The sequence below is a fragment of the Grammomys surdaster genome, unplaced genomic scaffold (assembly GCF_004785775.1).
Source record: "Grammomys surdaster isolate TR1022 unplaced genomic scaffold, NIH_TR_1.0 134, whole genome shotgun sequence".
NCBI classification, from domain to species: domain Eukaryota; kingdom Metazoa; phylum Chordata; class Mammalia; order Rodentia; family Muridae; genus Grammomys; species Grammomys surdaster.
Window position 1 is genome coordinate 9,440,287 of NW_021604592.1, and position 23,292 is coordinate 9,463,578.

Below are 23,292 nucleotides of genomic sequence, written 5' to 3' on the forward strand. Positions count from 1 at the left end.
GCCCCACTATCCTCATAAAAAGAAAGGAAATAATACTGAAATATACTAGATGAGGAAGGGATTTGATTTCAGGAATGCCTGCTTGTTGATGTTTTGAGACAGGGCCTCACTATGTAGTCCTGGCTGGCTTGGAACTCACTGTGTAGACCAGGCTGTCTTTAAACTCTCAGAGATCTGCTTGCCTCTGCTTCCCAAGTACTGAGATTCAAGGTGTGTGCCATCACACCCAGTGGGATGAATATAATGTATCCTGTCCCTGGCTGTCTCTGAGGACTGAAGAGTTTTGGGTTTTTTCCTCAATAGTCTCTTAACAAGAGGCCATGAGAAACTCAGGGGCCAGACATAGGAGAATTGTTCATTGTACAGACAGCTGAAGGTGTGGACGGTGCTCCTGGGAGTCAAAAAGTAGGCTGTTGGCAGTTCCTGTCCCAGTAAGGCCGAGGTAGAAGTGGCTTTAATCTTGCTTCCTCCTTCCCTCTGTTCCAGGAGCCACCACATGGTTGCTTTGACAGCTGAGAGAAAGCAAGCTCATATGAAATAAACACTATTACTTCACATTTAGACGGAATCTTTTTTTTCTAACTTAACAAATGTAATACTATTTAAGCACAAATTGGCCCTCATAGCCAAAAGTGGCCTGTGGATTTTATAAGTATAATCAGTTCTTGGTTGTCAAATACAGATTATCTCTCATATAAATTACTTGTGACACATTTTAAATCCTTGAGCAGTTTCTCTAAGGCCAGTGTAAGCCTAGACTCTCCCACCACTCCCCACCCAGCTGCTGGGTGCTTAGGAAATACAAATTAGTTTTCATATTAGCTTAAGGAAGACATAATTAGGAAGGTAGATCTGCTGCAAGAAAGCCACATCATAGATGCTACTTTAGGACGGAGGTGAACAGGAGTGACTGACTCACTCACACTTTGGCTCGACTGTTACACTTGTAAACATGCGCACCAGCTCCGTGAGCTGGTGTGTGGAGATGAGCTGCGTGTGTTAGATAGTTGACAGAACACTGTCCGCCAGGGTGTGTGGGAAGCTGCAAAGCTGTGGCAGGTTCTAGTGGGCCGCCCTGCCCAGCGCCTTTAACAGTTCTGTGTTCTTGTCAGGCCTCTTTATGGCAGACTGTGGAGGTTACAAGTGGATCCTGGCAAGAAGGCTACAGGTGGGTTCGTCTTTGGGGAGAGAAGGAAGCAGCTGAGGGCACAGTAACTGCAACGCTGCCATTCCAGGCTCTGCTTCTTCTGGGATTGGCCTGATTCCCTTGTAAAGAACTTGTCCATGGCGGATAAGATGGCTTTGGAAATATAGTTCAGATGCGAGAGACAGAGAGACAGAGAAAAAGACTGGTTACAATGACTGGTCTTGCCGAATAAACAGACTCCAAGATGGTGCCAGTCCTGCCAGTGAAGAAGAAGAAACCTTTAGATGTCAAAGTAGGGGAGCTGCTGCGCTAGACGCTGATGTGGGGTTCGCCCCTAAAGGCATCGTTGGAGCATTTCAAAGAGTTACTACCATCCTTACGTCAGTGAGAAGGAAGGAAGCGTTCATTGCTGGGTTGGCTTGGTACTGGGAGCTTACATGATTTTCTGCTCCTGCCTTTCACTGAAGAGAGACCATGCCCAGAGTACGCTCTGGGCCATGATTGTCTTCCTGTCTCCTGTACGGGGAACTCGGTCTTTGAATCCTTTCATACCCCAAGAATTAAAACCTAATAAAAAAGTGACTCGTTTAAAAAAAAAAAAAAAAAAGATGAGACTTTGCTGAGGTAGTTGTCTCTAAGTGTAATTATGTCAAACTCTGGAAGTGTCTTCGTTCTGGGTAGCTTCTGTGTGAGCCTTCTACTCCTCATTCTCCATTAAAACTCAGCTTGGTCCCAGCACTCGGGAGGCAGAGACAGGCAGATCTCTGAGTTCATGAGCAGCCTGGTCTACAAAGTGAGTCCAGAGTATCCAGGGTTATGAAGAGAAACCCTGTCTTGGAAAACAAAACAAAACAAAACAAAACAAAAACACCCACAGATTGGTACTTTTCTTCTGAGGGCAGTATTCAAGCCACTAGTAGTGGGTTTGTGGCCCTGAGCTTACTCCTCCTGCTGTCTCTGTACAGCGGAGTCACGTGTCCTGAGCTGAGTACATTTTCTACTCTCTAACCAATGACGTGTTTCTATTTCCAGTTTTAAATCAGCAAGCCTAGAACTCAATTCAGCGTACATTGGGGGTTCAATCTCTAGGATAATGAGCCACGGGGTTTCTGATACCAAAACACAGAGTCTCATTTTATAGTGTTCCTGGGCATCTCCAGGGGGTTCAAGAGGAAACCATGAGTTTATATTTTCAAGATATCTTTGAGATACACTTACTAAAAAGTAAAAATAAATTTTAATTTTAACATTTGATTTATGGGCAAGGGTGCACAAGGAGTTTCTTTGAAGTCGTTTGTTTGTTTGTTTGTTTGTTTGTTTGTTTTTTCGAGACAGGGTTTCTCTGTGTAGTTCTGGCTGTCATGGAACTCACTCTGTAGACCAGGCTGGCCTCGAACTCAGAAATCCACCTGCCTCTGCCTCCCAATTGCTGGGATTAAAGGCGTATGCCACCACTGCACCACTGCACAGCCTTCTTTGAAGTCTTAAAGGCAAAAGACAGAGTGACTGTGTCCCAGCCGGCCAGTGCTGCTGTGAACCTTAATCCTAGAAGCATTTTTTCCTGAGTGTTTGTTGAGATGATCTGGCCAGAAGAGAAGAAGCTTTGAGTACTGAGAAGGCCCACACCAAAGACTCCGAGGCTGCTCCATCTTCATGAGACTGTTGTGCGCTTGCGGGGTGTAACACATTTGATCCATAATTTCCCAACTGCTTCAGACTTAGCACACAAAGAGAAGACTGAATAGCCCTTGCTCCCCTGTGTGTGAGCATCAGGGCTACCTGGCTCTTCCATTTGAGGTTGGTTTTTTTTTTTTTTTTTTTTTTTTTGGTTTTTTTCGAGACAGGGTTTCTCTGTGTAGCTCTGGCTGTCCTGGAACTCACTCTGTAGACCAGGCTAGCCTCGAACTCTTGAACACAGAAATCCGTCTGCCTCTGCCTCCCAGGTGCTGGGATTAAAGGCATGTGCCACCACCGCCCGGCGGTATTCTTTTCATGGCCTTCCTTTCTTGCCCTTTCTCTCCATCATCTTTCCATTTGGTCCTTGTTTAGTTAGACTTCTGCCTCTTCCTCCCATCTACATGCTGGACTGGCTTTCCTTCCTGACTCTCTCTGCTTCCCTGACAGATAACCAGACTGGATTTGATTCACATGATAGTGCCTTTCTTTAGACATCAGCCCCTGGTGTGTTCTTCCAAGTCTTCAAGTGAACCATCAGAAGATTTCCTCCCCTTAAATCTTTCTGGCCCTTAGGGACTTTGGAAGTTTTGTGACACGAGAGTGGTTGGTTTAATTCCTTGTTCCTTCCCTTTTTTCTTCCTCTTCTCAGACTTACTCAATTTTGTACATGTGTTTTGCCTACACCAGAATGCATCTATGTATATGCCTGGTGTCTGCAGAGGTCAGAAGAGGACATCAGGTCCCCTAGTACTGGAGTTAAGGATAGTCATAAGCCACCATGTGGGTGCTAAGAACAGAACCCAGGTCCTCCACAAGAGCAGCCATTGCTGTTAACTCTGAGCAGTGTCTTGGGCTTTCTCCTTCATTTCCTCTCTGGTCATGGACTTACATCTCCACTTAGGCCAGTGTTCCCCCTGCTACCTGTTTTAGCCTTCATGTTAATAAACTACAGAAGATATTGCAATATCATTTCCTTTTAGTTTGAAGAATCATTTCTGTCAGTTGTGGTGGCTCATGCTTGTAATTGCAGGACTCAGAAGGCTGAGGCACGAGGATCGGTGAGTGTAAGCCTGTGCCATACAGTGCGTTCCAGCTAAGGCTACAGTGCAGAACATGTCTCAGAACAATTGCTGTGTTCGTTTTGTTTAGCTATTTTTTTTCCTGTCATGATCATCAATATTGTCCAACTAAAAATATTTCCACAGCCAACTCACAAGGCCTTTGGACTGAAAGATTAAGTTACAGCAAACAACAATTCCCAAAGGTTTCCCAGCTTGAAGGCAAATGAAAGGCCCATTCTTCCCAAAGTTGTCTATCCTCCCCTATCTTGTCTTGAGGTGGGGGAGGGCAAGCTACTGTAGTGCTGGGTAACCAGCCGGTCCTGAAGCCCTGGGTTGTGTTTGGTTCATGTCTAGCCCTCTGAGAAGTTTTTGACAGTATCATCATACTGTGACTGATGACTCGTATGTGACACATTTACTTCAGGGCTGGGGGCTACATCCCCAGCCCCCAACACTGCTCCTATTTTTAACTTTCTTAATTTGTGTTAATTTGTTCTTAAATGGCTTGCATGCTCACTGGTGCGCTCAGTTAGCAGGTCTGTGTGCTTGGTTAGCCACTGCTCCATCTCCCTCACATGGTTCCATTGCTGTGGTGTGCATGGGAAGCTGCCTGCCAGTCCTCTTTGCATGAGTCCATAGCTTTCATCTGGAGTCTGTATCTTTGGAGGCTTTCAGCAAATGATCTGCCCACCATAGGAGCAAATTCCTGTTGCACGATGTGTGCTGTTTCTGCTTGTCTGCTTCTTCCCAGGAGCGTTAATCTACCACTTGCGACCCAAACCACACTTCTCAATCAAAGTCATCTTGAAAAGCAGCTGCCAAGTACTGTAGACCTCCTGTGTGCTAGACACTGTACCAAGGGTTTTTCTATGTCAACTTACCTGGTTCAGGTCCCCTGTGAGATTACTAGTGACCATTTTACATGTGGGGAAAGTGAGGCCCACAGATGTTGTGGCTAAGAATGCTTTAATGGAAGTAGGATAACCTATAGAGTAAAATAACCCTCCTGTGAAAAGCCCCAGAGTCCACAAAGCATTTGATTACAGCCCCTTAAGGACGCTTGTGGAGAAAGCTGCTTTGGTCTGGAGCAAGGGAAAGGGTTTCAAGGCCCTTCATGAAGTGTGAAGAGGGCAAGGCTGGAAGGAATGTAGCCCAATTTCTAAAAAGTCATGAAGAACATCAGGTGTGTCATAATGCGTCCAGTTACTGAACACCTCCTGTGTCCAGGATGCTCAGCACTCAGTGACAGGCCTATCAACAACTGAAGTACACAGACTTCCTAAGGGAAGCTGGGCAGGCCCATGCAGAGTGACAAGTCCATAATATCACAGGAGGCAGAGAACTCTCCTGGAAAGATGTGTAGACTGTCAGAAGAACCCTGCTCAGACCTACAGGGCAGATCTAGACAGGGAGATACACTTTGGGGAGAGTTGAGGAACCATGGTTGTGATGGAGAGATAATGTAGACAATTTATGGGGAAAGTTTATGTATGCTTACTCAAGATTCAGCTAACCTAGGCCTGATGGTTATATACTCTCAGCTCCTGGGAAGCTGAGGCAGCAGGATTGTGAGTTTGAGACCATCCTAGGTTAACGTGCTGAGGAGACCGAGAAGTATCTGGAATTGAGCAGGACAGTGCTTTACCAGAGATCTCTAAGGCTGGGTTTGCAGCACTCCAACTAGAGTACTTTCTCACTGCAGGCCCAGATGGAGTTCATGCATGGACCATCAGCAAAGCCGTGACGGCTCCTCAGGCTGCAGGAAAGATTCATACAGATTTTGGAAAGGGATTCATTATGGCGGAAGTAATGAAAGACGAAGATCTTAAAGAGGAGAGTTCTGAGAACGCAGCTAAGGCTGCTGGAAAGTACAAACAACAAGGCAGAACTTACGTTGTTGAAGACGGAGATATTATCTTCTTCAAATTTAATTCGCCTCAGCAATTGAAAAAGAAATAAAATTAGCTTTTAACTTTAGCATATGTATGGCTTGGGTTTTGGTTTTGACTTTGGGGTAGTTGGTTTTGTTTTGTTTTTAACTAAGTTTCTGAAAACTGAAGGTACAATGTTGGAATGGAACTCATAAATTATTACTGACATTAAAGTAGTAGAAACCGAGTTCTGGTTTGCTTTTGAAAGGGTTTGGGGTTACAGAGTTGATTAGCAGTTAGGAATGCTCGCTGTCCTTTCAGAAAACCCATATGAGGCCGTTCACAGCTGCCTGTAAGTCCAGCTCCAAGAGATCTACATACATCTCATTCCCTTACACAGGAACACACACACACATGTATAAATAAAGGTAATAAAACTAATTTTTGATAAGAAGGAAGGAAGGAGAGTTGGTGAGATTTATGATGTGTGTAAAGTGGAGGTGTGGAGGGTGGTTCCAGAGGCTTGGCCCTGAGCATCGGGGACGATAGAAGTGCCGGGTATTGAGTAAGGAAGAAAGGGGAGATGCTTTACCATGGACACTCAGCGATGACACCCAACAGATTTTATTTTAATCAGGACAGAACAGGGTCAGGCTTCATTTAAGAGGAAACATGGTCGTAGGGCTGACAGTTCCTTTAGGGAGTTTGCAGATCCTGAAGATCTGAACTTTCTGAGTTTGCTTTCACCTCTCTTCTATTGACAATGCTGCCGTGATGTACCATGAAGCCTGGAGAGGCAGCAATGTGTTCTGAAGGGCCAATCCTCTACCTTCCTGGGCCTGCTGGCCAGGGTGCAAGACATTAGGTATTGTGGTGCTTGGAAAGACCCCCAGATACAAATCCAAAGCCCAAACATGTAGCTTTGGGGAGGAGTGTGCAATGGACACAACAGCCGATCTGTTTACCTGTTTGTTTTGTTGTGTTTTTGAAACAGTCTTCCTATGTTGACATTCTGACCTCCAAGGCTGTGTGCTAGGACTGAAGTTGTGCACTACCTTGCCTGGCTTGGGGGCCTTGGGGTAGTTTTGACTTTGAGACGCACCATGTATCCTGGCCTGGTATCAGGTTTGGTGGTAAGCACCTCTATCTGCTTGCTGAACCATCTTGCCTGTCCTTGAATTTTGTTTTTGCTAAACTTTAGGAGACGAGTCTCATTTTGCAGCCCTGGCTGGCCTCAAACACCAAAAAATTCACATGGTTCTGTCTCCCAATTGCTGGAACTGGATAAGCGTTTTGCAGCTGGGCATCATACCTGTAATCAGAACACCTGGAAGGCTGAGCAGGGCAGGAAGAGTGCCATGGGTTTGAGGCTAACATGGGCTACACAATAAGATCCTGTCTCAAAACAAATGGTAGTAAACGTTTAAAGCACTTCCAATTTGCTAAACCCTTAGCATTGTGTAGTTTTGATATGCACATACCAAGGAATCCAGTTACCAAGACTGTGCTGGGTCTTCCTGAAAAAGAAAAGGAACTTCAGGCCCTTAAAGTGGACCATGAAGGGCTTCCTGTTGCTTAATCAATTGAAATGACCCAGAATACAAGCATGGATTAGCATGTGCCTCTAGATTAGGGCTAATCAGGGGCAGGCTGAGCAGATGTAGGGGCAGTCCCAGCCTGATTACTGAGCCTCAGCATGTAATCATCTCTTCCAAGGGCAGCCGCCGACTTAGTGCGGACTGGGTTTCAAAGCCTTCAGTCCCTCCCCTGTGCCACGGACTTAAAGGCTGCTAGGTCAGAGACACAGAGGAGATTTGATCTAATCCCATGTCAGAATGCCTGCGTGTGTGTGTGTGTGTGTGTGTGTGAGAGAGAGAGAGAGAGAGAGAGAGAGATCTTAAAATCCCCACATGAAGATGGCGATGGGTTTACTTTAGGCGGGTGTCTGCTGAGCATGCATGCAGAACAGTGGAGCTGGGATTCTGAAGCATCGGCGGTTGTCTCTTTGGAAAGCCTTTAAGATGTGTAGTGATTGTCACAGTTACCTTGAGACAGCTTTGTGGGGAAGTCGTTTTGTAACTCCGTACGACTGAGGCCAAATGGCTTCTTCCCCAAGTTATGTGAAATACACAAAATGCAGTCTGTACAAAATATTTTATTTGGATAGGTCTTGGATGTGATATTTTTACTTTGTTTTTATTTTAGGAGACAATGTTTAGCCCTATTTAGCCCAGGCTGGCCTTGGAGTTAAGGCAGCCCTCCTGGCTGTGGTTACAGCTTGAGCCACCACCCGTAACAGTGATTGACATTTGAGTTTTCATTTGTGAGTGTGGAGAACGCGTTGACACCTCACTGTTAGAACTCAGTGATAGGCTCGGTCCCTTCTTAAGGAATTTGCAATGGAGGTGGAAATAAGACATGAAAACATGACAGTGTGTGAGGACGAGTCCTCTGTAGAGGTCTGGGCAAAGTGCCATGAGGCTACCAGGGAACAGGACCCAACCCATTGGAGGACAGAGACTTGGAGAACCAGGCCACAAGTCAAGGACAGTTGCTGCAAAAGTCACAGTGCATACAAGCATGGAGGTGCTTCTGTGGAGGCCAGAGCACAGTGGGTGCATACCTGTATTTACTAGCACTTGGCAGGAGGATCAGAGGTTCAAGGCCAACCTATGCTCCATGTTGAGACCCTGCCTCAAAGGAGAAAATAGAACAAATCGTGAGAGCCTTGACCACAGTGCCAAAGCACCTCAACATTATTGACATGATGGTGTCTAAGTGTGAGACTACAGGACTAAGCCGCGTAGTAGAAATAAAACTAATTTCCGTGGCAAGGAAGGCTGAGTGGGAAGAATTGATTCAGCACTTAAAAGCCATTTGTAATGGTTTAGAAGAAACCAGGCCACCTTCACCCTGAAGTCTCAACCCTCAACCTCCTATTCCCAGTCCTCTGCCAACTTCTCCCCGTCACACAGGCAAGACGGCTCTCCTCAGCCCCCGCCTCTCAAGGAAGCTGTACTGACCCGTCTGTGTTTTGTTAACATGCCCTTATGAGTGGGTTTCAAAATGACTGTCATCAAAACAAGCCTGTTTCATGTTGTACCATCAAATGCTTATCCCTAAATTGACAAAACTGACTCTTAGAAAATGCTCACACACAGTCAACACTGTGAAATCAGATTTTCTTTTCCATTAATTTCCCTTGGTTTTGATCCCCACCCCCACCTCCACATAGACATACTCTTGGGCAGGCAGACACGTATGTGTGTACATGTGTGCCACCAAGTGTGTCTGATGGTCAGGAGGCAGTTTTTGGGAGTGGCTGCTCTGCATCCATCATGTGGGTCCTGGGAAGAGAAGGCTCCCACCCACCAAGCCTTCTAGCTCTTCAACTCACTGAGATCCTGCCTGCCTCTACTTCCGGGTGCTGCCTAACTCATTTTAGGGGGCAGGAGAGATGGCTCACAACAGTCTGTGGCTCCAGTTCCAGAGGATCCAGCAGACACACATTCAGGCAAAACACCAATGGACACTTGAAAAAAAAGGTCATTTAAAACTCATTGTTATTCTCAAGTAGGACTCCTGGTGCCCCTCAAGCCTGGATTGCATCCTCTGGCAACCTCGCAGAGCTTGCTGAAGCCAACAAAAGGATGATATCCCGCGGAGTCATTCACAGCTGGAGGGCATGGGGGCGGGCTCAAATCTGAGCCCTTCTCTGGCAGTGTTGAGGCTGAGCTGCCGGACAGATAGATGGCTGGTCTTAGGTACTTGAATATGGCCTACACAGAGAAGCAAAAATACCATGGCCTCCTAATGCTTCAGATGCTGTCCTAAAACTTTACTTAAAAGTTGGAATCCCACCCCTCAAAAAAAGAAGTAACTTTAAAAATGGCGTATCACAATTTGTGGGTGACCTGGTACCTGTGTTTGTGTTATATCCATATAAACAAATGTAAATGTTTCTACATTTCATTTTTGTCCTTTTGAATAGCTTTTTTCCCTCTCTTCCAGTTAATACTTTCCTGGTGTGGTTGAGAGGGCATGAGGGGGTCTCCCTGAGTAGCTCAGGCTACCCTCTCAGCTTGTTCTGTAGTCCACCTGATGGTCTCTGATGTGACAGGCCTAAGACTTTCTCCAAACCTGTTAGCCTCAACTTTGAATCAGTTGTTCCCGGTGTTAATCCTTCTGGTGGCTCCTGGTGCTCAGGCCCAGCCCACCCCTTGTCTTGCTCCCATTTTCTCTCTCTATTCAGGGTCTCCAGAGCCTGTGCACTCATCTGAGGTTCCTGTGCTAATATGGAGCACATTTTCTGAGAGAAAGTGCATGGGCAGCTAACGTTTGAGCCATAGCTGAAGACATGTGTCATGTAATTCATATAGATCATCTTAGCTGGGTATAGAATTGTAGGCTGAAAGTGATTCGGGACGCTTGGACCGGGATGCTTAAAGGCATAGCTCCATCATTTCAGCTTCTAGGTTTGCCGTGACACCTAGTATTGTTCTCATGTCGAGTTTTTTGCATATACTCCCCAGCCCCTACTTCGTTCTTCCTAGAATCTTTCGGGCTCTTCACTGTCTCCCTTGTACTCTGAGATGTGTCTGGATCTCTTGCTATCCATTGCGCCCCGCCCATCAAGTGGCCTTTTCCATGCCAAATTTGTTTTTCAGTAATAGAAGTTTGCTTGTGCATCTAAATTCCCTACTTTCTAATCTTTTCTAGTCTCTGGAATTTTTCCTTGTTATAACCTTAGCAGTGTGTTTCATTTATTGCACTTTTTATTTTTAAATTAATCTCGTATTTTTCTTTTCTAGTTGGTTGTAGGATTTTGGAGTTGCCCAGGGTGTTGTTGCTGCTGAAGTTTCTATGGGACAGGGTCTCTCACTCTTTGGTCCACCTTGGTTTCAAACTCACAGTTGTTCTGTCTTAGCCTCCTGGGTGCTAGGATTAGAGACATACCCAATCGCAAGTTTGGGAGTTTGAGGTCTGATTGGGTGGGTGAGTGGTTTGGGGGCTGCTGTTGTTTCTAGTGTTAGGAATCTAACTGAGAGCCGCATACATGCCAGACAAGACTTCTTCCACTGAGCTAGGCTCTCAGCTCTTTATGTTGCATTTCTGAAATGAAGTCCCCTGTTATGGTTTATGTTTGCCTGGAACTCTTGAGCTCAGGTAATCCTGTCTTAGATTCCCACTACAGGTGTATGGGGTTGTTTGTTTGTTTGTTGTGGGTGTGGGCATGGGTGTTGGTTTATTTATGAGATATTTATGGATTTCATATGATATATATTATATAAAAATCCCATTTTAAGACAATCTGAGGATACCAGACTTTACCTGCATTTGTTTTGTTTGTTTTGTTTTCTCCCTAAGTTGTCCATATTTTCCTTGTGTGGCTCTGTGCCCCTTTTAGAGTGGCACGTTAGCATGCTGCTTTGCAGGTTGTACAGGGACAGTACTAGTCGACTTATGGACATTAGGGCTAGTTAGTATTAGAACAGGCCATTCCACTCACCTAATTTCACTGTTAGTGGGTTTTCTTGGGGAGGGGAAGGACCCTCAGATCTTCTGTCACAATAGTCTAGGTGTTAAGGATTGTGGCACCTACTAACTAACCCAGTGGGTTAAATACTATTTTCCAGTGTTATTGGCCTCTGCCGTCTTCCTGAAGGATCCAGGCCCCCCACACCCTGAGTCCCTTTGGGCAGGAGTTAACGCTTCCACTTCACTGACAGACTAGTTTTGCTCTGTGGCTTACAAAGTACAGCCCTTCCCTGTCTGTTGAAATTCTACTTCCAACAAGAAAACAAGGCTGATGCACATTATTTGGGCCAAGTGAACTGGAAATATGTCGCTCTTCCCCAAGGTTCCATGCTCTGAGTAATACATGGTGGTGTTGGGGAACAGCTGGGCTGTGTTTATTTGTTTTGTTGTTGCTTTTAGCTGATCCTAAACTGTGTGTGTGTGTGTGTGTGGTTTTTTTTTTTTTTTTTTTTGTACCAGTCTGTAAAGTCCTAAAATTAGGAGACAAATGAACTAATTTGGTTCGATTCTTTTTCACGTTTGACTCTGGAGGAAAAAACATAGATGGACCAGTGGCCAGACAGCAGGGCAGAAGACAGGAATTTGTTTTCTGTTGTTTTTTTTCTAGCTGATAGAAGCTTGAGCGTGGGCAGCTAGAAGGCTGAAGGAGACCAGCAGCGTAGCACAGGAGCAGAGTAGGTGACCCGCTGCTAGTAGCAGGGCTGGCTGGCAAGGTGGAGATTCACATTGGTGGGCTGTCCTTCCTAAAGATGGAGGCCACTAAGTCTCCTTGGAAGTGTGTTTCTACAGTGTTCCCACTCTTCTCTCCTGAGCATCTGTCTAAGAATGAAAATGAAGTGAGGAGAGAGATTTACTGCCAGGCACCAGGCACATAGCAGAATCCGAGCACTTGGGAGGCAGAGGCAAAAGGAGCAGGAGCTCAGGGCCAGCCTGGGCTACACAAGACCTTGTCTCTAACAAAAAGAAATGAAAAAAAAAAAGAAGTTGAGACTTATCTGTGCCTGAGAAGCAGGTAAGTCATCGACCCCGGGGCTGGAAGGCAGTAATGCCCTAAAGGACCAGTTGCCTGAGCCAGCACCTGGGTCCTGAGCATGGGCACCACCAACGGTCTTGCTTTGTCTCTCCAGGCCTGGTCCAGATCCCTGTGAGCATGTACCAGACTGTGGTAACCAGCCTCGCCCAGGGCAACGGGCCAGTGCAGGTGGCCATGGCCCCAGTGACCACCAGGATATCGGACAGCGCCGTCACCATGGATGGCCAGGCTGTGGAGGTGGTGACGTTGGAACAGTAACACGGAGCTCTATCATGGCATTGTTTTCTAGGCTACTTCAGAATTTTTTACACGTTTGCAGAGGTGCAATCAAATGGAATTAAGTCTCTCGACTTGGAAAGGAAGTTTTGGTAACCTTTTTTTAAGAAGGAAGAAAGGCGGATTTTGGAATCACATTTTTCTAAAGCACCACTTCTGGGATCTGGTGGAGTGAGGAACGACACCGATTTCACTGTCCCAAAAAGCCAAATTGTGGCCAGACTTCTTTGTGCGGAAATGTGTGCATACTTCCGTGTGTGTACGTGTGAGTGTGAATATATGTCTATGTGTACATATGGACATACACATTTACATATATGTATAAAGTGTATATGTACATACATATATATGTATGAAACCCACATGGAATTACCTGTATGAAATCAAGGTGAACTGTGGAAACAAGAACACGCCCAGTTTAGTGGGTAGAAGGGTACACGACCAGACACAGTCACCTGGTTTTCGTTCATACCAGGGTCATGCATTGAGCTACTGACAGACTCAGGCGGAGGTGACCACGTCCTTCACCAAAGCTGCCTCCCAGTGGCCACCTAGACCTCTGCTAGATTCACTGAGGAAAGGAAGATCCAGGACACTACGTGGTCCAGAAAGTGCTTAAGAAGTCCAGTGACCGCGTGCATTGCCAGCAGAGACACTCTTCCGGCTGGCCCAGGTGCTGACCTTGCCACAGGCAGGTAAATGCCCTGTAGGCTCCTGGCAGGGACAAGAAATCTTTCCTCAGCCTCCCCAACTTCTCCCTTCCCAGGAATCCTCAGTCTCATGACTATTAAAGAGTTGCTTGGTTGTAAGGTCAGTCCTCTTCCAAACTGAAGGTAACAGAAGTGTTACGGGCCTGAGGAATGTTTATGGAGCAAGCGAGTGTAAGTGCAGGGTGTGTGTGTGTGTGTGTGCGCGCGCGCGCGCGCGCGCGAGAGAGAGAGAGAGAGAGAGAGAGAGAGAGAGAGAGAGAATGGGAAGAGTATAGGAGAGCAAAAAAAGGAAGGAGGGAGAAAACTCTTGATAAATCAGGGTGTGCCCATGGGAACCGTATTCTCCAGCTGTCTGCAGCTGTGTTGCTGTATTTCAGCAGAGACTGCTCATGCAGGACCTCTGCCGAAGGCTGGCCGTCCCAGAGGTGTCAGAAGACTCTGTGAGGACGGTTTCCCCAGGCACATCCTGGCGGCACAGGCCTGGAACAGCTTTCCTGCTCACAGTGTAGATTGCACTGAGCAGTCATTGTCACTGTGAGCTTCTGTGCTTTCCAGCCACAAGCCCTGAGTCTCCTGTGGCTCGTTCATCTGATGTCTTGACAAGCCAAATCTCCGCTCCTTGCGTGCAGGGACTCTTCCTCCTTCCTGCCAGCCCTCTCCCATGTGTGATAGTGTATTTAATGTGGTGTTTTGGTTTTTTGTTTTTTAATGAGACATTAAAAGATTCTTCATGTCTTGCTCAGCCTTTGAGAAAAGTTTCTAATTCTTATATTTGCTTGTTTTATATAAAACTATACAATGTTCTTTGTATGTTCTTTTCTGTACGTAATAAGGGAAGAGCGTGAAATTTACATATAAATGTCCTGGTTCTACAATTTGTTACTTTTTTTTTTTTTTTTTTTTTTTACTGTGAAGCTGTCCGGGGGCTTTAAGGTCCGTGTTCTTTTGTGGTGAAATAACCTCCCAATAGTTTGAGAAATTGCCAAGAAGATAGAAGTAAGATCCCAGCAGCAGAGCATGGATTCTGTGTTGTTCTCATTCTGTCTAAATTGCCTCATTCAATAAATAGTTTAATGTGGCAACAAAAAGTGCCCTCTCTCTAGCAGCCTTGGCCACTTGGGCTACAGGACTCTTGGGGCGTGGCTCATTGTCCTTTACAAAAGACATGTACTAGAGGTCTTGAGACTGGACCACACTCTGGGAGCTGCAGGAGGTTCCAGGAGGACGGAGACCTGTGCAGGCTCTTGAGTGCTGAGTGAACACCACCAGGCCTGATAAAGTCTGTTTTCTATATTACGGTTTTCTGGAACAGTCGCACTTCAGAACGCCTCAAGATGGTTTGAAGGCTCTATTCTGGAACTTGATTTAAGTGTTTATTTCACACCATATTAAAAGACTAGGTGACCCGTGGTGACCCTTGCATATTGCAAGGCTTTCCCTAGTGAGCGTGTTTGATCCAGGAAATGTCTTCAGAGAAAAAGCCCCAAGCCCTGAGTTACTTTCTGTGTCCTTGTCTCTTGGTCTCTCTCACACCCCCTCACCTTTTCAATGTGTGTGTCACAGCCGGACCCCGCCACACCCTAACTCAGGCTCTTCCCTAAGTCTGTGCGTCTCCTCACTCAGGCATGCTGTGCTTCATCTCACCCGTGAGTGCCTTTTTCTGCCATTTTTGTTGGTAGATGTCTCAGGGAGTGTCCAGCTGATAGGATTATAGTGAGGAAGTGAGGGTGTGGGTTCCCTGAGGGCTTAACCTCGGCTCGGTCGGTAATGCCGGCTTCTGTCCCTTTTTACATGCATGCTACACCGCCACCCATGTTCGACAGAAAGGACGGACCAGAGAGTGACTGCGGCTGCGCAGAACACAGGTTCTCTGGAGCCCCTCCGTATCTGCCTTTCCAGGATGTTTGCTACTAGCTCCTGCTGTTTACATGCCAGACCCAGCCAGTGCCTTCTATGGAGCTTGTGACAGCTCTCTTCAGAGGGGCTGATGGCTAACTTCTCTCTCATTTCTCCCTAAGCCTCTGACCAGGGGCCAGCCCAGTCCAGTGAGTAAGAGCAGCAGTGGGATAGAGGTGGGCATGTGACAGAGTGGCATAGAACCATCTGCTGGCCACCTCTTCTAAGTTATCAGAATGTCCCCTCAAAGACAAGGGGCCTTGCTACCTTCAAAATTCCCAGCAAACGGGAGAAGTCAGGTTTTTATATGAAATCTGATTTTATTAGCAACATAAAACATTCAGTACGTGTTCTTCGGGCACACACAACTATCTTGTCAATTAGATCTGACCTGAGGGTCTATTAGGTTAGATTTATGAATACTAGCATGTCCCAGGGACATCAAGTTTGGCGTGGCCCTGTGTGGTGGCTTGCCAGGTAGAAAGCCTGATAACCAGCGTTTAACTCTGAAGCTCACACAGCAGGATAGAACTGATTCCCTGGGGTTGTCCTCTGACCTCTACATGTGGAGCGTGGCACTTGTGAGTATACACATGCACATGTGCACACAGGCACAAGTGAATAGATGTCTTTAAAAACAACTTGGCAGTTGTCTGTGAGGAGGAAGGGCGGGGCTGTAGCACATCTCAGTGACAGAGCGCTCCCCCCCACCCCCGCCCCACCCCGCATGCACAAGTAAAAGAAAAGACTGGTGTATGGGCAGGCTGCTACAGCTCGGTGTGCTGAGGCCTGCTAGGGTGCAGAGCAGTGTAAGCACTGCTGGACTAGATCCACCATTAGCTCACTACTGTGCTGCTGACAGTAACTGGGCTCACAGAAGCCTGCCAGGCTAGGACTATGCTTGGTGGTCTCGCAGCTCAAGGTGTCCCCTGGTGGTGCTGTGACTCCTGGAGTTGCCTACACCCCCATAACGAAGCTAAGATCAATGGAAGAACCGCTCAGGCACAGCCCAGGTAGCTGGGCGCCAGATCCATCAAGAAGAAACGAACTTGATGGTAGAACAGGGTTCCTCCCCATACACACCCCCACCCCACCGCCCTCACACTAGGAGGAACCGTATCAGGTGGGTTGAAAATCTCTGGGTTAGAGGCAGCAGGAGGAAGCGAGTGGGAAGCTGTAAAGTGGCCTGTGATGTAATTCTCCAGAGTGGGGAAAGGGGGGGTACCATCTGCAGAGATAGGATGGGGTAGGTCCGGCCTGGGCCTGAATCCTGGCCACCGGCACCCCTAGCTCTCTCTTACTATAAACACTGGCTTTCCCACAATTAGATTTTCTATAGCAATAATAAGAACCAGTCTGTACACTATTAAGTGGCTTCGCTGTTTGGGGGTGAGGTTAAGATGCTCTACCCAAGATTTAATGCACTCACAGATGAAATTGTCAGTGAGTCTGAGGGTAGAGTTTGTTGTAGATTACCTGCCTAGCATTTGCAAGGCCCCTAAGTTCAACACCCAGCACAGCCAACGGAGAGAGGACTGTTGGCAAACTTAAATTAGCTGTTCTTAAATTAGAGTAACCAGCATAATCCCAGCACTTGGGAGACTGACACAGAATTGTCAGGTATAAAGAGTTTGGGCTACGTAATTCCAGGCTAAGCGGCCCTGCAGAGAGCCTTCTCAGAATGTCATCAGTTAGTTCACTGGGTCTCAATTTTTTTTCTGAATTTATGTATACCTTCTAAGAAATGAATAGTGAGCAAGGCAAGGTGGCACACGCCTTTGATCCCAGCATTTGGGAGTCAGAGGCAGGCGGATATTTGTGAGTTTAAGGCCAGCCTGGTCTAGTTTCAAGACAGCCAGGGCTATGTAGAGAGACCCTGTCTCAAAAACAAAAAAACAAAAAAACAGGCTACTAAGTACAGTCTGAGCTACACTGAGACATTGTCTCAAAAACCAAAGATGCTAACAGTTAAAAGTCACTGAGCTGGAGAGATGGATAAGCCGCTAGGAGCACTGGCTCCTCTTCCAGAGGCCTGGGGTTCAATTCCCAGCCCCCATAGGGCAACTCACAACTGTCTGTGTAATTCCAGTTCCAAGGGATCCGACATCTTCACCCAGACGTAAAGCAGGCAAAAACACCACCAATGCACATGAAAGAAATCATAAAAGATAACTAATTGAAATGTTTTTAAAAGGGGAGGGGGGCTGGTCAGTGGTAGGGCATGTCTTTCCCAGCACTCTGGAGGCAGATGAATCTGAGGTAGAGGCCAGCCTGCTTTACAGACCTAGTTCCAGAACAGCCAAGGTTCCAAAAACCCTGTTTCAAAGAAAGAAGTTGCCGGGCAGTGGTGGTGCACGCCTTTAATCCCAGCACTTGGGAGTTTTTGAGTTCGAGGCCAGCCTGGTCTACAGAGCAAGTTCCAGGACAGCCAGGGCTATACAGAGAAACTCTGTCTTGAAAAAAGAAAGAGAGAAAGAAAGGAAGGAAGGAAGGAAGGAAAGAAGGAAAGAAAGAAAGAAAGAAAGAAAGAAAGAAAGAAAGAAAGAAAGAAAGAAAGAAAGAAAGAAAGAGGAAAGTTACTAGATACTAAAAGGCTCTGCACCGTGCTAGCAGAGGCCTTAGGCCCTGAAGCTCTCCACCCTGTGAGGAGGTCTGGCTTAACAGCTGTGGTAACTGAGACTCAGCAACTTGTCCAAAGTAAGTGCATTGCTCACAGACGGGGCTGGAGTCCACGTGTGTGTGACTGTCCCCAGCAGCCTTACTGTTTATGCTGGCCCTCGGAGAGGTCGCACAAAACAAACTTCATTACGTTTCCGTATAAATATGTTTGTTTGCCTTTTAACTTTGAGGCAGGGCCTTGGCTGGCCTAGAACTTCCTTCATAGACCAGGAGTGCCTTCAGCTTGGCCTCTCCCATTGATGGTCAGCTTGTTCTGAGCCATGCCTGCAACTGCACCATGGACCTTGTCCAAGGCTTCCCTCAGCTTCTTCAGCCTTTCATCATGAGCTCTAGTGCACACATGCACAGGCTCCTGCATCAGCAGGAGCTGGATACAGCACACTAGGTTTCCAATGGTTTCTTAATCACAAAATATAGGGAGCCCCAAACACTCATTTTTCTTCCAACATTTTCTCACAAAAACAAAAAACAAAAAAGCAGTGTTAACACTGCTAAATAATTTCATGTAAAAAAAATGATTTAATTCATAATCCTGCATTGCCCAAAGGGCCTTGTATCAACCTAGCAGATGGGCCAAAAGCCACTTAAACAATAAAACTCCAGAAGCATCAAACAAGGAGGCCAAGCCGAGTCTGGACAGTCATTGGATTGTGAGGTAAACTGGGTTTATGACCTCGGTGGAAGGCAGCATTAGCTTTGAGGACAGCCTTAGCCAGTTCCCAGGCCCTTCTTACCTGTCAGAGTAAAAGCCTAGCAGGAGAAGTTAGAGAGACTCCTCAGCAGAAGTGTTTACTGGAGAGGTGGTTCAGTGGTTAAGAGCACTGACTGCTCTTCCAGAGGTCCTGAGTTCAATTCCCAGCACCTACATGGTGGCTCACAACCATCTGTAATGGGATCTGATGCACTCTTCTGGTATGTCCGTACTCATATGCATAAAATAAATAATTCTTCAAAAAAAAAAGTGCTTACTGCTCTTGCAGAGGTTCAGTTACAAGGCTACAGTTGCCTGCAACTCCAGCTACAGGGTGGACACACACAAATAAAATAAATTGTCTTTTAGGTTTTTTTTTTTTTAATGCCTATCCAGAGGCAGGAAAATGTCCAGGGCCATGGGGCACCCAGAAGTCACTTCCAAATGCTCTTCCTCAACTGTTGTCACTGAGCCAGCTCCTGCATTACAGCTCACAAGCACTGCCTGCAGTGAGTCAGGGTAGTTCCTCTGCTGAGCACCCGGCCAGCGTCAGCTTCCCCTTGTCTGATCAGTCTCAACACCTGCACAGACCCTCCCCGCCATCCAGCTAAGACAGAACGAAAAGATGCCAGAACTGTCTCGTGTGAAGGGTTGAACCCTGCCAGTGGCCAGGCTTCCTCATGCCACTACAGTTAGAGGCTTTGGGTGAGCTCGGCAGCCAACGGGGAAGCCTGCCTCTGTGCTGCAGCCTGTTGAGATTGGTCTGTTCCATGCCCGTGGTGACCTGGAGTTCACACCCAGTCCAAACCCAGGAAGAGACAACTGTCAAGGCTGGGATTTGACAGCACCAAAGAGCGTGGAGCCCGATAACCCAACTAGAGCCTCGGGGTCTATCATCAGTAACTTAGGGGGTTCTTCATAACAGAGTGCCACTTAGCCCCCATGAACATCGTCCCTGTAACCCCTCACACTTCAGTGAGAGGACGGCTCATCTCCTTGTGTGCTGTGCAGCGCTCACCCATTGGTACTCTGTAAAGGTAGCCACTTTACCCATCACAACTAGTTTTAAAACAGTTTTATTTTTCCAGTGAGAGGCCACTTTAAATACTTTTTTCAAAAGTATAAAATAAAATAAAAAGGATGACTCAAAGCAGGCTCTATAAAAGATGTATACAGTGAAGTTTAAAGACACGTAAGTGTGAAGCCAAAGACCAGAGGAGGCCGCACATTTGCCAGCTTGGCTCCACTTTGGTGGAATAATGTTCCATTAACTCTGGCCAAATGGTGTCACTGGTTCAAACAAACAAACACTCCCTTGCAAAGATACTCTGAGAAGGGCTAACCTCCCAAGATGTCTAAAAGTACCTGTCCCAGGTTGTAACTCTGGGGGGAAAGGCTGAGGGGGACACAGATGATGAGCAAGCTCCTTCTGAAACGGTTGCAACAAGAAATGATGCAGGGTTTCCTCCTCTGCTGGGAGATACAGTGAGGACAAAGAGTTCTTCGTGCATCAGAGACACACCAGCCTAGAAGCAAAAACTGCAAAATCTGCGCCAGGGAGCCTTGGATACATCTAAGACCCTCGAGAAAGTCAGTGCTGTTCTTTCCTTTGGTCTTAATGAAGTGCTTAAAGATTTCTCCCACCCTTTCCTTCCCTCGCCAATCCTGGAGGTTCTGGACCAGGAAGAGGGCCATGCATGAGATAGACGCTCCTTGAACCCAACACTTCCAGGAGCTGCCTTCCTCGGAGGACACTCAGTGTGATGAGACTGAAGCTCTCAGGTTGACTGACTGGATGGTGGGGCCATGTTTACAGTTGTGGAATTCACTCCAGGTGTCCTTAAGGAGCCAAGAAGAGTCAAGTCAAGCAGAGCAAAGCAGTTTCTGTAAGAAAAAACATCCCCAATTCAGATTCAGGTCAAGATGCCTTTTTAGTCAAAAACAGAAAGTACTTCGGGGTAACAAAAGTCTCCTTCTTTCCACATAATTGAGTCCCATCCCACCCCATCCTGTGAATGCAGGGGGTACCTGCAGCCCCCTCCCCCTAGTCTCCACTGTCAGTTGGCCTTCCTCTTCTGGTTCTCTGCCCCCCACTGCGCACCAGGACAGGATGTCATGGGGCCAAGGAAGCGCTACAAGAGAGTTCCAGAAGCATCTGTTGACAGAGATAGCATGAGTTCCGGCTGGGAAGAGGGAGCCTTAATGGCTGCCTCCACCACCAACCACCCATGGGCCCACCATCTGCCTTTCCAGCCAGACTCTGATTTCAGGAAACTCTGGCAGAGCCACTGCAAACGGAGGCTTTCATTCCAGAAAGATCTGGATCATACCAATACCTGTAGTAGAGCTTCCAGAACCCATATCCAGGACAAACCCACTTTCAAATAGAGGATCAGCTCACAGCATCTGTAGTGTGAGAAAAGACACATCCATCTTGAAAGCACAGTACTTTATGTGAGAATTTCTCTTATGGTACTTGCATGCATTTAGGAGGCAAGCTAGCTGGATGATGCCTGGGACATGGCTGTGGGGCCTGAGAGCTGAGACCTAAACACAGTTCTGATGTCAACAAGTCTCACTGATAGAGCTCCCCATTGGCATCAGCAACCCACTGCAACACCTCAGCCCTTTGCAAGGCTGGGAGGAGATCAATCATCCTTCTAAAACCAGTAAGGATGTCCTGGGGTGCAGAGGGGCTGCCTGTAGCCACCCTTGTCTTAAGGCGATTACAAAGGCCTCCACTTGCCATCTTTTCTAGGTAAGCTTTTCCTGGAGATGACTGACTTGTCTCTAAAGGCAGAATACATTTACATTTCCAGAACAGCTTTCCTCACAAAACTCAAAAGCTGAGATTTTTTTTTTTCTTTCCTGTCCTGGGGCTTAAACCCATAACCTCATCCGACTATGCAAATTCTACCACAGAGCCACCTCCAAAGCCAGAAGATATTTTTAAACATCTCTTTAAATGTACAAGTTGGTAACCCATAAAAGTCCTCCAGGTACCCAAGCTGTCACTGGTCTGGTCCAAACCAAAGGTATACTCTGAAAGTGCCAGAATCTTACTTAGGGCACAGGGATGGTCCACCTCCTTTAGTGCTGTCCTACGTGGGTACATACTCTGCCAAAGTCACCAAGTCTCCTTGAGACCGTCACCAGTTCATTTGTCTCTCAAGGTCCTGCCCTTGTGCAATTGATTTTCCTCTCCCTAACGGCTGCATCTTTGCTCTCAGGTATCAGCTTGCTGGCTGTAACCTAACAGCCTGTGCCATTTCTCACCCTCAGCTGACACTTAAAACAAAAACAAGGCCTCACTTAGTAGCCCAGGATGCCCGGATATAAAATCCTCCTGCCTCAGCCTAGTGCTAGATTACAAGTATGCCAATGTGCCTGGTTTCTAACAGCGTCAGATTATCACATTATAGGATGTTGATCAACACCCTGGGCCTCTGCCATGATGCCAGTGGCTCCTCCCCTGTAGTCAAGACAACAGACCTGTCTCCAGGTACCGTTGCACGTCCCCAAAAGGGTACAACTCACCTCCAGTGATTGTCCCAGGCTTGATGTCTGGCCTGGTGCTCCATCATAGTGACAAATGACCGGGGGGGTGGGGGGGTTGGGGGGGGTTAAAGAGGACAGTTTCCCTTAAGACTCAGCCCACTCCACAGCAGCATCCTGTGGACGTGCTGTCATGTGGCCATCAGCCACTCCTCCTGAAGCCCTTTATCCTCTCTCCTCTCTAAGGCCCAATTTAGGTACTGCCTATACTCAGGAGCCATAGGACCAGCCTAGCCCCACCGTGCTGAGCCTGTCTGTACTGGACTTCCTTCCCTTGCCTGGCCTACCTCCCCAGCCCAGTTAACTCTAGCAGAAGGCCCACAGCAATGCTGTACGCAGATCAAGTCCAATGTCCGCTAACACAGCTGCAGGCCAGGCCAGGCAGAGCCTTCCCCGGGGCCAGGCCCCAGCTTCTGCTCTGGAAGGCTACTTTAAGAATGCCTCTCTCTCTTGCTTAGGCTGCAAAGGTTAAGCACTGCAAGGGAATATCAATAAAAGTTAAAAATATCTCTCTGGGTTCCCTCAGGGACAAGCCTGACTGCATAGGGGTTAATGTCAAAAGTATCCCCTCTCCAGGAAAAAGACATCGTAACGGGTATGGCCCTCATGCCTCACTGGACAACAACAGGGGGACTGGAGCCATTACAAGGTCCCCTTCAATTACTGGAGGTCAGGCCTCTATCCCCGCCTTCCCAAGATTAGATTCGCCATAGCCCTTCTATACTTAGAGAAGGGAGGAGATGTCAGGGGCAGCCCTGCTTACACACTGAAGGCCTAAAATCAGCCATAGGCCTAAAATCAGCAATAGGCCTGTCATACATGTATACTAACACCAAGTCTTGGGTCTCTGTGGATAAACACTGAAACAGATGGCTATAAGCTATTGTAAACAGGTAGCTTTTATGGAAATCTACCAGCCTGAGTAGTCATAGACCTTGTAAATAGGTAGCCTTGGCAGACAATACCAACTTAGATAAGGACAAGTGAATCATAGGCAAAGTCATATCGACCTGTCCTCTGAACCCTCACCCAGCCAGTACCCTGTTCTGAAAAATATCTGTATTCCCCCTGAACACCCAGGCTCCAGTGTCATCCCCTTTCCCCCCACGTCCTGCCTTCTGCCTTTTTGTGTTTATAACCCCTGTGTGAATGAGTATA

At 47.1% G+C, this 23,292-nt stretch overlaps 1 protein-coding gene across 7 annotated transcripts in view; it reads left to right on the forward strand.

Moving 5' to 3' along the window:
* Nrf1 (nuclear respiratory factor 1) overlaps positions 1 to 14,188 on the forward strand; it is a 96,797-nt gene extending 82,609 nt beyond the window's left edge. For 4 of the 7 annotated variants that reach the window (XM_028762562.1, XM_028762563.1, XM_028762560.1 and 1 more), the window contains one exon: positions 5,588 to 5,867. In XM_028762562.1, coding sequence (XP_028618395.1) covers positions 5,588 to 5,844 — 257 coding nt within the window. In that variant the 3' untranslated portion in view covers positions 5,845 to 5,867. Of the gene's footprint in view, positions 1 to 1,112; positions 1,220 to 5,587; positions 5,868 to 12,421 lie in introns of those variants that run through there. The other 3 variants (XM_028762564.1, XM_028762565.1, XM_028762566.1) reach the window with 2 other exon arrangements.
* The last annotated feature ends 9,104 nt before the right edge of the window (positions 14,189 to 23,292 follow it).